The following is a 12,932-nucleotide window of genomic DNA, read 5'->3' as shown; positions in this document are numbered from 1 at the left end:
GGATGGCTGTCGGTATTTAGTTTAGTGTGTATGGTATAATAAGATAGTAACAGGCTCTCATAATGAAGAGCAGAGCAGCATAAAAACAAGTTGTAGCAGATTATGTTTCTGTCATTAGTATGACCAGTGCGTTTTGGTGGATGCCTCACATCTAACACTAATAAAGCATAACAAGGTTAAAGGTCTAATGTTTGAGCTAATCACCTGAAATTCTACGTTTATATTCTACCGTGACAAAAACCAAATGCTGCACACCCGATTTCAACCTGATGCTACCTGCTGAATATTCAAGTTGTAAATGTAACATAAACGTAACAGACAACATCCCAAATCACTCACTCATTCACTCGAAACCGACATTACTAATTCAACTGGATGAGTAAAGCTATCAGTGACAGGCAACAGATTCTGCTTATGTGGTGAATACAGTAATGATGAGGCCCAGCTTCCTGTCAGTTAGCCTACATGTTGCTTCGTGTATCACTGCTTTAAGCCAGCTGAATTCACAAATAAATGAACATATGCAACATTTGTTTCCGCACACAGCCATCAGAAATGGATCAAACTCAAAGTCAGCTTACCTTTTACACCTGCGGAAGACATGTTTCCTCTGATCGACCCATGATGCTTTGCTTTAGGATGGAGGTAACACTGCTGTGGTAGCCTGTCTGGTCTCATCAAAACAAACAAGCTTGAACCCAGAGCATGTCCTCAGGAAAAACTGATGCTGCCTGGAAGAACATCTCGGCTGCTGTCCCACATGGACCAGATGGTAGTTCCTAACTGGCATCCCTGTCTTCACACAAACACACTCAGCTTACGTTCTGATCTCTCAACAACAAACTAGATATCTCACCTTCGTCTCCGCTCTGCTTCCAGTCCAATGAATCTTTCTCACTTGGCTATTTTGGGAGTATGTGAACATAGATATAAAAACAAGCAAAAACAAATGTTCCTGAGAGAGTCAGTGGGTTCACAATATTATGAAATGTGATATGTATTAAGTTTCATTTTACACTCAAGAGACTCAGGTTCTTATCTGGTTTAGTATCGATTAGTAGTGAGGATTATATATAATCTTTCCGGAAAAAAGATTTGCATTCACATCAAGCAGTTTGCCAAGCTCTCAGCTCGATAGCTTGTTTATTGTGTTTTCTATTTGTTCCTTTCATGTATTTTTGGGGGCATTTTAACCTTTATTTGAGACCAGACAGTAGAGAACGGCTAGGAAAGTAAAGATGTTGTGATCAGTGTCCTCGACCCCTAGGCCTGAATGCTCCCTTCCCTGTATTATTTTTATACATACTAATTTGGAGAAATGTTTGCACACAGCAAACCATCATCCACAGGCAAATCTTTGAGGTTGCCATGTTGCTACTTAATTTAATATAGTAAAAACAGAAAAAACTCAGAACAAAACAGCCATGCTAAATGTAGCTAAATTCTTAAGTATCCAAAAGCAGTAATATCACCCAGTACAGAGGAGACAAGTGATCTCTCTTTAATGGTCCTTTGAACAGATATGTAAACACTTCTTTTGTTAAAGTCATAGACAGGCATCATTATTGAAATAAAATATAAACAGTGCAATAAATTAAACATGGATTTATTTTGTACAGTTTATACTACATATTTACCAGAAAGCTTCTCTATCTAGGAAATCCAAGCTTGATAGGGAACTCTTTGGGCGAGTGTCCCCAGGCACAGATTAGGCTGTTCTGTACAGACGGACATCAAGTTCAAGTCCTAGGCTGCACTGTACATGTTAAGCACGGTCCTATGAACTACAGGCTGAAGCCTTTACCCTAACCTGTGTACTGGACGGATCGAGCCTTGTAGTCGACACACTTCAGAGGAGGTTTATCTGCTAAAATACATCTTTTTCAGTCCAGAACTTTCTGTTCAGGGCTGCAGCAGGTTGATTCCATCTCTTCTGACATGTGGATCCTCAGCCCAGACGTGTCCTGTGTTCACATTTCAGAAAACATGTCAAACTCAACATATTATAACAACACAACAGCACATGATATAAATATACATCTTATTCAGGGGCAATAATAAATGACAGTGAATGCTGGGAATGAAAAAGCATAAACATTCCTCAGCCTGATGTTTCATAATGACTTTTTTTTTGGCGAAATAAATCTCATTAAACCTAATGGATATACTAAAAAAAGAACAATCAGGCAGCTCTAAGACACATCTCTCACACATCTCCCATTATCATTATCACCGTGAATCATGCATGTGGAAATTTACTACAACTCTGGAACACAGAAAATACTGTAATGCTTGTTTCTACTGACCAAACCATGGACTTAATGTGATGGAAACAATGGGGCAGTTAACAAAGACACAAACCAGACTGTGCCTGTGATTCCTCTTTCGTAAAAGCATCAAAGTGGTTAAAATCATTTGCATCACATGTATAAAATACATTTAATTTCTCATGATTTTCGTCATCGCACGAAAGAAGGCAACACATCCTGAAGAACACGAATCCTCGGCTCTATGTACAGGAAGAAAATGGCTTTGGTCACCTCTTGGACACATCGACAGTGGTTATCCAGCACAGAAATGTGGAGAATGAACACACATTTGGCTGTCTGTCCTACAGATGGTTATACCCCAGGCCAAAGCCATTATAGTCCATGAACAGAGCAGATGTGGACCACAGGGCCTATGTGATATCTCCACTGGTTCGATCCTTGTGACAGTCTTGTCATTCATATCATGCTGACTGACGTGTAAGGTTTAGAGACTTATCTAGTCCCTCTGATTTTTTACAATTGTTCATTTTAGGTCAAAGATTTGTAGAACGTCTTAAGGTTTCAGAAGGTAATATATTACAAAACCGATGGTCCAGTATCCTGAGACAAAGAATCTCTTATTCTGTAATCTGTTCAAGATCTTCAGCATCTTTTTCACACTACAGAGCCGATATAAACTGTGCTGCAGATGAATGTGCACTCTTACTGTTTTCACATGTGGCAGAAAAATAACTTGACCATCGCTAGAGGTTTAGCTCACTTTAAGGTCTGCAACTTGATTTCCTGTATTGACTACTCATTGATAAGTGACTGTATAATGCCCGTGAAACATGTGGATATTGTTTTTGTAAACATGAACTGTTGGGAATGGCTGGTTGCCAGAGATAAACTGGCAAAATCTGGCTGAAACAACCCTTGATTCATTGCTACTCTTACAGCACAGTAAAGACAACAGCAACCTTCTCAAATGACCTGAACATAAGAACCAAAAGCTAAAATACATTCATTGTATTACATTTTTACATGCTACCTCTATGTTCACCTACACAAAATGCACTTCAGTTCACTTCATCAGTTTCTTGGATTCAACGAGAGAATTGGACACCGTGGATCGACATCTCATCATGTTTTGTTCAAATAACAATCAAAACACTAACTTGTGTAGGAAGGCTTGGCAAGACGTCCCTCCCGCAGTGAGCTACTCATGATACCGTCAGTCTCTGCTATTCTTTTGATTTGGCAAATTTTCTCTATCGAGAGCACACACACAGACAAACACACACCCATGTTCACAGAGGTAGCTTCCCTCCAGCTACAACAGACACACAAGCAAGGACACGTCGTAGACAGACACCCAAGTATCCAGATAAATAACAGTGGCATTCAGTCCCGCATGTTATGCTACTGGTGCTGAGAATACAAGGTCTTGGGGCCACAGAGCTACAGCCTTGTGATGCCATGTGGAGCTGCTCTGAGGGGCCCAGTCTTTCTGTGCATCCTCTTGCTCTTTTCTTCCTCTCTGGTGTTTTAGCAGCGGTCGTCCTCGTCTGTGTCACTTAACAGCTCGCTGGCTCCAGCTGGACTCGTCTGGCCCAAGTGCTTCCGGAAATGCCCGTTAGGAACCTGCCAGGAGTGTCTGAGCTGAGGGGCGGAGCTTATGGCGTTGGCCCGTCCCAGGCTGGTTGCCACGGCAGTCTCAAAGGTAAGGGTCTCCTGCTTCCCACCTGCCTCGCCACCAGCAAGGTCCTCGTGGAATGGGAGGTAGGGCTCTGAGATGTAGCGGTGAGGAGATGGGTGGCTCGGTCCTGCAACCTGACATCCGGATGACCCCTGGCCTGCAGTTAGGGGCCCGCCCTCCTTGTCAATCCTCCGTGATGACTCTGTGGAGCCACCAGGGCCGTCCTGAGGCTGGGTCTGTCCCTCAGAGGAGGTTGCTGGTGTGGGAGAGGTGTGGGCTCCGCAAACCAGAGGGGAGTAGGAGATGTAAGGCCGAGGGCGAGAGGGTGTCTGGGGCAGCTGGCGTCGATTACGAGGAGTACTGGATTCTGAGGCTGAGTGGGCGGGGCTGCCTGATGAGTTCACCTGCAAATAATACAAGCACTATATTCACTTCACATCACAGGTCCGAACCATGTGATTTGATGGCAAGAATGCAAAAGTACTGCACCTGTCTCTGTAAGGTTTGTGTGCGTCCCTCGCTAGGTGAGCGGGACCTTCTCCTCTCACAGGAAGGGTCCCGGCTTCGCTCCTCAGAGTTGCAGCGGGACACGTCAGGAGACAGGAGGTGGCGTCGTTCCTTAGATCGCCCTCTCTCATGGCTACTTGTTTCTCTGTGGTTGATTCTTGGGCCTAAGAGTTGTGTAGACTTCAGTTAGCTCAAACATTTTTTTAAAGAGAATAAAGCCACCTCGGTTTTGAGGTCAGTGTAAATTAAAATATCGCCCTTTGCATATCCCTGTTAAATTTTTTTTTTTTTTTTTAGATCCGACCTTATCCAAATATTTCAGTTTAAAGGCTCATCCAGCAATTTATTTCCATATAAATGACAGGTTCAATGATGTAATTGAGGGAAATTGAAAGTCTTATTGTGGCGACATCAGTTTAAACTGACATTCTAATAAGTAGACATTTATTAATTAGTCATAGATTTACGTCATCATACCAGTATATTGTTCTACTATTGTTCTCAACGCCCCTGTTTGCAGAAGATACATGTATTTTGCAAATTTTAATTCCTCTGACTTTGCCCAGGTTTTCAAAAAAAACACCAAACTCAAATTTTCAGGGTAAAACATTGCTATGAATATGAATCAGACTATGGGAGGTGTTACGACATGTGTTAGGCGACCTCTGTAGCTCCTCTGTCGGGGTCTGTATGTGCCGTCAGGACTGACTCTCTCCAGAGAGTGTTGTTCCTGCCAGAGGCCGTTCACACACTGATCTCCGATGGTGGAGAAGGAGCGTTTCATCAGCTTACTGTCTGCTGACATCCCAGGCTATACAGATACAAAACAACCAGAGGAGGAATCACTTAAGAAACCATGCATGACACCTAATCTGCAAACACATGCTCTCGCTTATAAACAGACACAAACATATACACGCACAAACACACACACACATAAAGGGATGTGTGGATCTCATTATTTGCTGAGCAAACTCTACAAACGGCGACTATTGTGGCTGCAAATAAATAGCTTCAATCTAATACAGTCAGTCAGTAAATACGAGCATATCTAATGTAGTGCAAGTGAATTTTAACTGTTTACTGATATTGAAGGCACTTTCTAATGCAAGATTTGTTAAGTACTGAATATAGGTTTGAATAAAGATTCTTATTACCTGTGGGTCAACAGCCAGTCTGGGCATGGAGGACGCTCTGATAGATGCTGTCCGCTGAGGTGATTTAATAACTGTTGGGTCCTGCCTGGCCTGCTGCATCACTTGGTTATACTCCACTACGTCTTGCACCTACACAAATAGCACAGAGAGGAGAGTTGAGTGGGCCTTATTCACATTTCATAACAAGACTCGGGAATCAAACTGGGGATACTGCAGACACAAGTCTGCTGCAAAAAAGCAAGTACTTATATTAACAAACACAAAAAACTAGCAACCAACCACAACATCATGCTACTTTAGTGTGTGACTGATTGCTGAAAGGTAGCGTTGCAATCAACTTTTGTTTGACAACAAACCATGAAAAGAGAAAAGTTGCTACCAGTGTGTGTAAATGGTGGTGGTGGTGATGATGTGGGTGGTGGTAGGGGTGGTAGGGTGAACGGTAGTCGTCGTCACCCTCCTCCTCCTTCTCTTCTCTGGAGCAAGACAGCGGCTGCAGGAACATCTCTTGGGGAGAGATGGGGCTGAGCGCCACAAAACCTCCTCTGGTGCTGAAAGGACACACGCAAAGACTCAGACTGCAATGTACACTTACATAAATGTGTCAATATTGTTGTTGATGAAGAGAATACGAAACAACAAGCTTTTTCCATCTCTATCATAAATAACCACAAACCAGAGGAAGGTAAAATTTGAATATTTACAGAGCAGATCCGGCGCTATGTCTGAGGAATGACAGAGATTTGGCATTGCATAGGATTTCTTGAGGCAGAGAGGAGGCATCCATTCGCTGGAACATAGGAGCATGTTTCTATGGGGAGAGAAAGACACAGGGGAAAACAATAATTTAAAACAAGCCATAAATAATGCTGAACAATACTAGCAAATTATTATTGAAAGAATGAATGAAATGTGAAAGTTGAAAGATGTTTTAATTTGTCAATAAGATAAATACTTTGTCTTTTTTGGTTCAAATTTAAACTCTCTGTGTTTGGTGGTAGCAATGCATACTAAAGTCTCAGGATTTAAATGAATTTAAATGACTAAATACTTGTCAAGATGAAAAGATAAATCGGTGGATAGTGTTTGCTTCGTGGAAATTAAAATAACCCCAAACTGTTCATAATATACTTAAACTATAAATGAAAATACATTAAGCAAGAATAAGAAGATAAGGTACCTGTTCCTCGAGTTGCTGTCTGAGCTTCTTAGCTTTGCTCTGCTTGTAGTAGTCCATGATCATCATGGCAGCATAGATCTTCCCTATGGTCATGTCACTGGCTGAGAAGGAGAAAGAATGATAGCATGTACATTTCTTATTTCGCTTTGATATATGAATTATTGTACCATTAGTATAATGCTGATGTTACCTTTGTGAATAGGAACCAGCAGGTCCAGTGTCTTCTGAGAGAGATGAGGCCAGATGACACTGATCTCCTTCTGCAGGTCCAGATCCATCTGATTTCTATCCTCTTCCCCTGGAAATACACAAACAAACACAGAGAAACATAACGACAAACACACACACATATTGTGTGTAAATTAAGGTGATTTCAGTTTACATCACAGTAAATGTGTGTCTCCAAGGTTTTGATATTTTGTCTAACCTCTGGCTATCTTGATTTCCAGAGCAGTGCGGATGAGAGCCATGAGGGTGGAGGTGAAGTGGACAGACATGTCATCGTCCACAGGCATGTTCATCAAGACTAGTCTCTGATGGCGGCGGAGAGAACATTAAAGTCAGTGAAAACCCAGGACAACAACAAAACATGATAAAACTAGAACTACTGCCCAGAAGTACAGTGGTTGCTCATAATACTTTTTAGATGCATTATCTCATGATCACAACAATTTAATGTTTTACAAATTACAAATTTTTATAGATTTTACAATTGATCAAGGTCAGACACAGGCAAGACACTGTGTTATTATGTTTTGTGTCAAAATAAAATGCCCAACTAGTACTTAACAAGTGAAGAGCTTGCCTACTGATTAATCTGTATTAGCTTGATTAGCTTGAAGCAACCATGGCCTTTCTGGGCATCAGTACAGAATTAAGAGACTTTCTATTTAAACCACAATTTCATACAGCTTAGTTTGTAAATTTAAACTTGTTTTAACTACACCAATAAATACAGAAGAACAGAAGGACAGGCATGTAATTATTTATCGTGTCTTGTTAGATAATTATGTCAAACAATATCTTTTTGTGATCTTAAAAAAAAAAAACCCAACAAAAACCATCTTTACACACGTCCTCTCCTGTCCTCCTGTAAACAGAGGCCTGCACAGAATCTGGTGCTTATCTAGTTTTATAAAAGAGGATAAACTCTCACATTCTCACACATTCTCTTACTGCGTAGCGTTCACCTGCGATGGAGCATGCTTGCAGGCTCACAGACTCACTCAATCACACAGTCAAACAACACATACACTTACACATACATTACATAAAACACACAGATGTAGCCCTGGGCTGTGGCAGGAGGCACATGCAGACAGGAATATGTAAGAAACGGAGTATGAACCACATGAGAACATTTGACAGCAGACTTCACAAGATCTAGCATGTAGATGTTTAACAACTTTCTCATCAAAGTCTTTTAACTGCTTTAGGAAAATAAACTCCACCAAGACTCTTTCTCTGGCACGATGAGAAGCAAAACAGGCAAATCATTACTGTAGTGCTTTATATCTGCCAATGGAAAATACTGAAACTTAAAGCTGTTTCAACAAGCAATACTACATCATATAATCAACAGCAAAAATGCCCTTGCCTTTTCAATGTATGACACACAAAATAAGCTTGTCCTTGTTGATCAACATATAAAGGCAGTGCCTGTTATTCTCCAGTGTTTAATCTACCTTATATGCCACCTTGGAGGGGCATTTCTTGCCCAGGCCTAGAGGTGGCGACATGTTGGTCAACATCTCATACATGTCTGTATAATGGATACGACCACTGGGGGCGCAGGTAGCCATGAAGATGGGGGATGAGAAAGAGGAATAAAGAGGGAGGGACAAGAAGGGGAGGGAAGGAAGGGAGAGGGATGATGTTGGAGGTGGAGGAGAAATTGAATAACGGTGGAGGCGTCGGGGAGTGCGTTCCCAAGGGATGGAGGAGGGGAAAAAAGCACAGGTGGGGGTGAAGGGTAAGAAGAGAGGAACAAGAATGGAGGAGATACAAGAGAAAGGATTATTCCAAGGCATCACAAGGGAGGAGAGTAGGACAAATAAAACAGGTTGTATTCTTTCTATGCTGCCGACAGGGGCATAGAAATCTGGGAAAGGAGAAAACCTCGGACAGGATGGGCAAAGGAATGACAGCCTCACTGGATCTGGTACTAATATCAAATACTTACATTGTGTAGTGTTGTATGTGTGCATGAGAGTCCTAAAACATCTTTAAACAAGATCCAAAAGGTAGAAAGAGACCGGCTTCCCTCAAAGTCCTCCACAATTGCATCAAAAACAAGCTTTAATCATTCAAAAAAAAAAGTGCTTTGATGAAATGCAAATGAAAGTGTGTATTTTTTTTACTTATACTGTAAGTCTGGGTGAATGAGGGACAACCTGTGCCTTAGTACCCTGAGACTGGAGTGTCGTCATTCTTTGACCTGAGTAACACACCCTTAAAGGTCAAGCAGGGCAGTGACAGCTGGTGGAGGGAAGGAAGGGAGGGCTAGGAGGGAGTCAGCTAGGACCCCACGGGAAAGAGGCAGAGAGGGTGCGGGTGGGGGGGTTGTTGACATTGGGGAACCAAACCTTGCATGCCACCCTGTGGGGGCAGTTCTTCCCAAAGCCCAGGGGAGGTGAGATAGTGCGTACAACTTTGTACATCTCCTTATAGTGGATCCTACCACTGGAAAGAACATACATGTCTTTAGTTGTGTGTCACTTCAGCCTTGTCGTCCACAAGAAGAGTGAAATTATCTAAGTGGAGTCAATCCTCTTGTTTAAATGTAAAAAAAAAAAAATCAAAGCAGCAGTCTGAACAAAATTAAATCAAACTTTTTTAACCTGTGTTGGTTATACACAAAATTACATTGTTAGAAAACGTATGGTTGCTAGTTTTTCAAACAATACTTGTCTGTGCACTGGTGAAATAGTTTGGACATGGTTATCAGTCGCTATTGTTATTTATCTCTGTTGCAGCTTTGTCAGATTATAGAGAGACACTCCAAAATTGCTTTTTACAGCCAATATGAGACACAGTGTGTGTTTGTACCACCAATCAACATGAATCAAGAGACAGAAAGACGATAAATTTATTTGTGTTTCAGAGCTTTCCAAAGCTGATGAATAGTCCTATTCAAAATAAACCAGCGAATCGGTTATTTTTATTTACTAAACCTGCTGCAAGAGGAATCTACTGATGTCAGATTTATAACAGATTTACTAACTAGAGTCCGTACTGTAAAATGTTGGTGCCTAACAGGGATACATATTTTATTCTCGACATTATACAGTAGCTGCGACCGTACTTTTCCTGTGATACTGTCTACTGTTTTACTTTAATGTTGATGTGAGTATAAGGTCCTGTGGTGCCTGAACCATGTGCATCACTACTTGTTAAGTGCTGAAGTGTAGTACCAAAATATCCAGTTAGAGCACTGTAGTTGTTTTCATCCATCGGTACATGTTCATGTATTTTACTATCTTACAATAAATAGGTTTTATCAAATTGTTATCAAACTATATAGTATATGTATCATATTACAAATTAACACTAGCATTTGATGTCAATAAAAACTGGACATTTGTACATGCACAGGCTACACCTTTGATAGAAGTGCATAAAGACTGAGAAACACTGACCAGGCGGCACGATCATACTCCCCCCAGATCCGGACAAACTCATCCAGGTGGTGAGGACCCAGGATGGATGAGTCTCTCGTCAGATACTCAAAGTTATCCATGATCACAGCCACAAACAGGTTCAGCATCTGGATAGAAGACAAACAGCAGAGGAAGGAGAAGCCTTGATATTTAGTTGAATAAAGGTGGAAGGTGCTCAAAAGATAAAGTATGAGTCTTACCAGGAAAAATAGTATGAGACAATGAATGGACAAAATACGTAATATAGAAAGTGCAGTTCAGCCTCTTGACAAATGTTTCAAATGTCAGGTGAAAACATTAATATGCTTACACACGTTATCCTTGTTGCAACTTAGAGGTATTATTCTCGGTTTCTTTGTCTTACCAGGAAGGAACTGAAGAAGATGAAAGAGACAAAGTAGAAATAGGCAAAGTCGGAGCCACAGCCCCCCTCCGGGTCAGACCTAAGAGAAGGATCGGTCTCACACTGCTGCCCCCCCAGACATGACAACATGATCTCCTGCCATGACTCCCCCGTGGCACTCCTGGACACATACACACACATAACACAACATGAGGAGAAGGAGTTGGTTAGGACTTGACTTGACTGTCTGTATTCAGGCCAGTATTGAAGGGGTATGATTTTCACCACGTTTACATGTACAGATTTGTGGTTGTGTCTTATGAGAACAAACTTGCACTTCAATGTGGAGACATAAACACAGTATCAACACTTTGGCCTAGATAGTCATTTAATTATTTTACCCTTTGTGCTTTTTATCACCAGATGTAAAACTCTCAAAGTATCTGAAAAGCTATTTGCTAAGGAGGTAAGTGATGCACTGCAGCATCTATCACCTCTTGACACTGAATAGCCCCTTGGGTATTTAGAAAGCAAAGCCTTACTAATGTAACTAGGCAACATCATTCAGACAACATTAAAGAAATGTGTTACCAAGTGTAGCAAATCAAGAGTAGTTTCTATCTCAATTTAACACAAAAACACTAGCTACTCTAGAGCACTGTAGCTAAGCAGCTGGATTAAGTACAGTGCAAAAGTATTGAGTTTCAGATTAGATCTTGCCTCCCAAGTTTGTGTCTACCTTGACAATGTCTGCAGATGCCAAGGTGTCCTACCTGAATAGCAGCATCAGAGCACCAGAGAAGGTCTTGAAGTTGTTGTGCTGGTTAATGTGAGTCTCCTCGTTCAGCTTTATGTTCCCAAACACCTGATGCACACATATATACACACATATGCAAAAAAACATGCATAACATAAACACTGTCACCATCAAAGACTGAATTTCACCATGAAACAAACATATTTATGGTGCTGAGGGACGCTAGATAAGAAAATGGTAAATGCAGCATGTTAAAGACTGTCTCAACAGAGAGACGGAGACTGATCAAGAGCCTGTCCTTCCTGCCTCTGACCTGCATGCCAATGATGGCGTAGATGAAGAATAGCATGGCGATGAGCAGGCAGACGTAAGGCAGGGCCTTGAAGGACTGCACAAAGGTCCACAGAAGAATCCGGATGGTGTAACCTTGTCTCAACAGTTTGATCAGACGAGCAGCTCGGAACAGTTTCAGGAAACTCATGTTGAATGTATCAACAAACTGGCAAAAGGACAGGAATACAGTATTCATGTCTACATAAATACTTAAAGTTTTTCAGTGTGCAAGGTACACTCTCTCTCTTTAAGTATTAGAGTCTGTTGATACTTAATCATGTCTTTATCATTACCTGCAGGTCTACCACGATCTCAGTGATGCTGCCCAAGACAGTGATGAAGTCAAAAATGTTCCATGTGTCTCGAAAGTAGTTCTGTATAAAACAGGAGAGACACTTTGAGTGATTTCTAAAGAGGACCTTGAATCCACACTCAGGCTGCATGTTGCTCTTTTCTCTCACCAGAAAACCAAAGGCCATGATCTTGAGGACACACTCAACAGAGAAGAGAACAGTAAAAGCCGTGTTCAGGTGCTTCAGTACAGCCTCATAAGTCGGCGGGGCAGAGTAATACTGAAAATAGAAAGGGGGCAGAGGTTAGACTCAGAGTGTGATGAGGAAGATAAAAAAGTGGAATACTCCCTAACCAATGCACTGCAGCTCAACCTAATGATACCAGTCTGATATCAGTGTGATCTTCAGCCCGGCACCCAGCAGATCTACAGGTTGATGGAAGATTCCTCCAGACCCATAAATAGTGCCTCAGTCTCTGCACCTCTCATCTGTCGCACTATAAAAGGAGTCATTCCTCTGGGGGCGGCAGCCACAGTTAATGAGGTCATGTTAAATAGCAGCCCCTGGACATTATAGATCAATATTTAATACAGGCTGAGTCACCTTGCGTCTGTCTGTCTGTCTGACTGTCTGACTGTCTGACTGACTGACTGACTGTCTCAGTGACCAGACCAAAAACTAAAACATCAGCAGATCTAAATGCAAACATCACAGTGGGATGAGGTGGTGCTGCGCTTCCTAAAAATGACACAACA

General features: G+C 41.6%; 1 protein-coding gene across 1 annotated transcript in view; it reads right to left on the bottom strand.

Moving 5' to 3' along the window:
• Window positions 1–1,485: 1,485 nt before the first annotated feature.
• Window positions 1,486–12,932, bottom strand: part of cacna1ea (calcium channel, voltage-dependent, R type, alpha 1E subunit a) — a 35,474-nt gene continuing 24,027 nt past the window's right edge. The window contains exons 28-43 of the mRNA XM_087172813.1: window positions 12,346–12,456; window positions 12,178–12,258; window positions 11,865–12,050; window positions 11,568–11,659; window positions 10,816–10,975; window positions 10,431–10,558; window positions 9,378–9,474; window positions 7,220–7,325; window positions 6,983–7,090; window positions 6,793–6,893; window positions 6,317–6,423; window positions 5,992–6,163; window positions 5,613–5,741; window positions 5,119–5,266; window positions 4,438–4,619; window positions 1,486–4,352 (exon numbers count right to left, since the gene is read on the bottom strand). Of these exons, the coding sequence (XP_087028939.1) occupies window positions 3,798–4,352; window positions 4,438–4,619; window positions 5,119–5,266; window positions 5,613–5,741; window positions 5,992–6,163; window positions 6,317–6,423; window positions 6,793–6,893; window positions 6,983–7,090; window positions 7,220–7,325; window positions 9,378–9,474; window positions 10,431–10,558; window positions 10,816–10,975; window positions 11,568–11,659; window positions 11,865–12,050; window positions 12,178–12,258; window positions 12,346–12,456 (2,463 nt within the window). The 3' untranslated portion in view covers window positions 1,486–3,797. The remainder of the gene's footprint in view (window positions 4,353–4,437; window positions 4,620–5,118; window positions 5,267–5,612; window positions 5,742–5,991; window positions 6,164–6,316; window positions 6,424–6,792; window positions 6,894–6,982; window positions 7,091–7,219; window positions 7,326–9,377; window positions 9,475–10,430; window positions 10,559–10,815; window positions 10,976–11,567; window positions 11,660–11,864; window positions 12,051–12,177; window positions 12,259–12,345; window positions 12,457–12,932) is intronic.

Source organism: Seriola lalandi, unplaced genomic scaffold (assembly GCF_002814215.2).
Source record: "Seriola lalandi dorsalis isolate HSWRI2012SDOR001 ecotype SW California unplaced genomic scaffold, Sedor1 jcf7180002053835, whole genome shotgun sequence".
NCBI lineage: Eukaryota > Metazoa > Chordata > Actinopteri > Carangiformes > Carangidae > Seriola > Seriola lalandi.
Note: the sequence above shows the minus strand (reverse complement) of the source record. Positions and strands in the feature narration are given on the sequence as shown.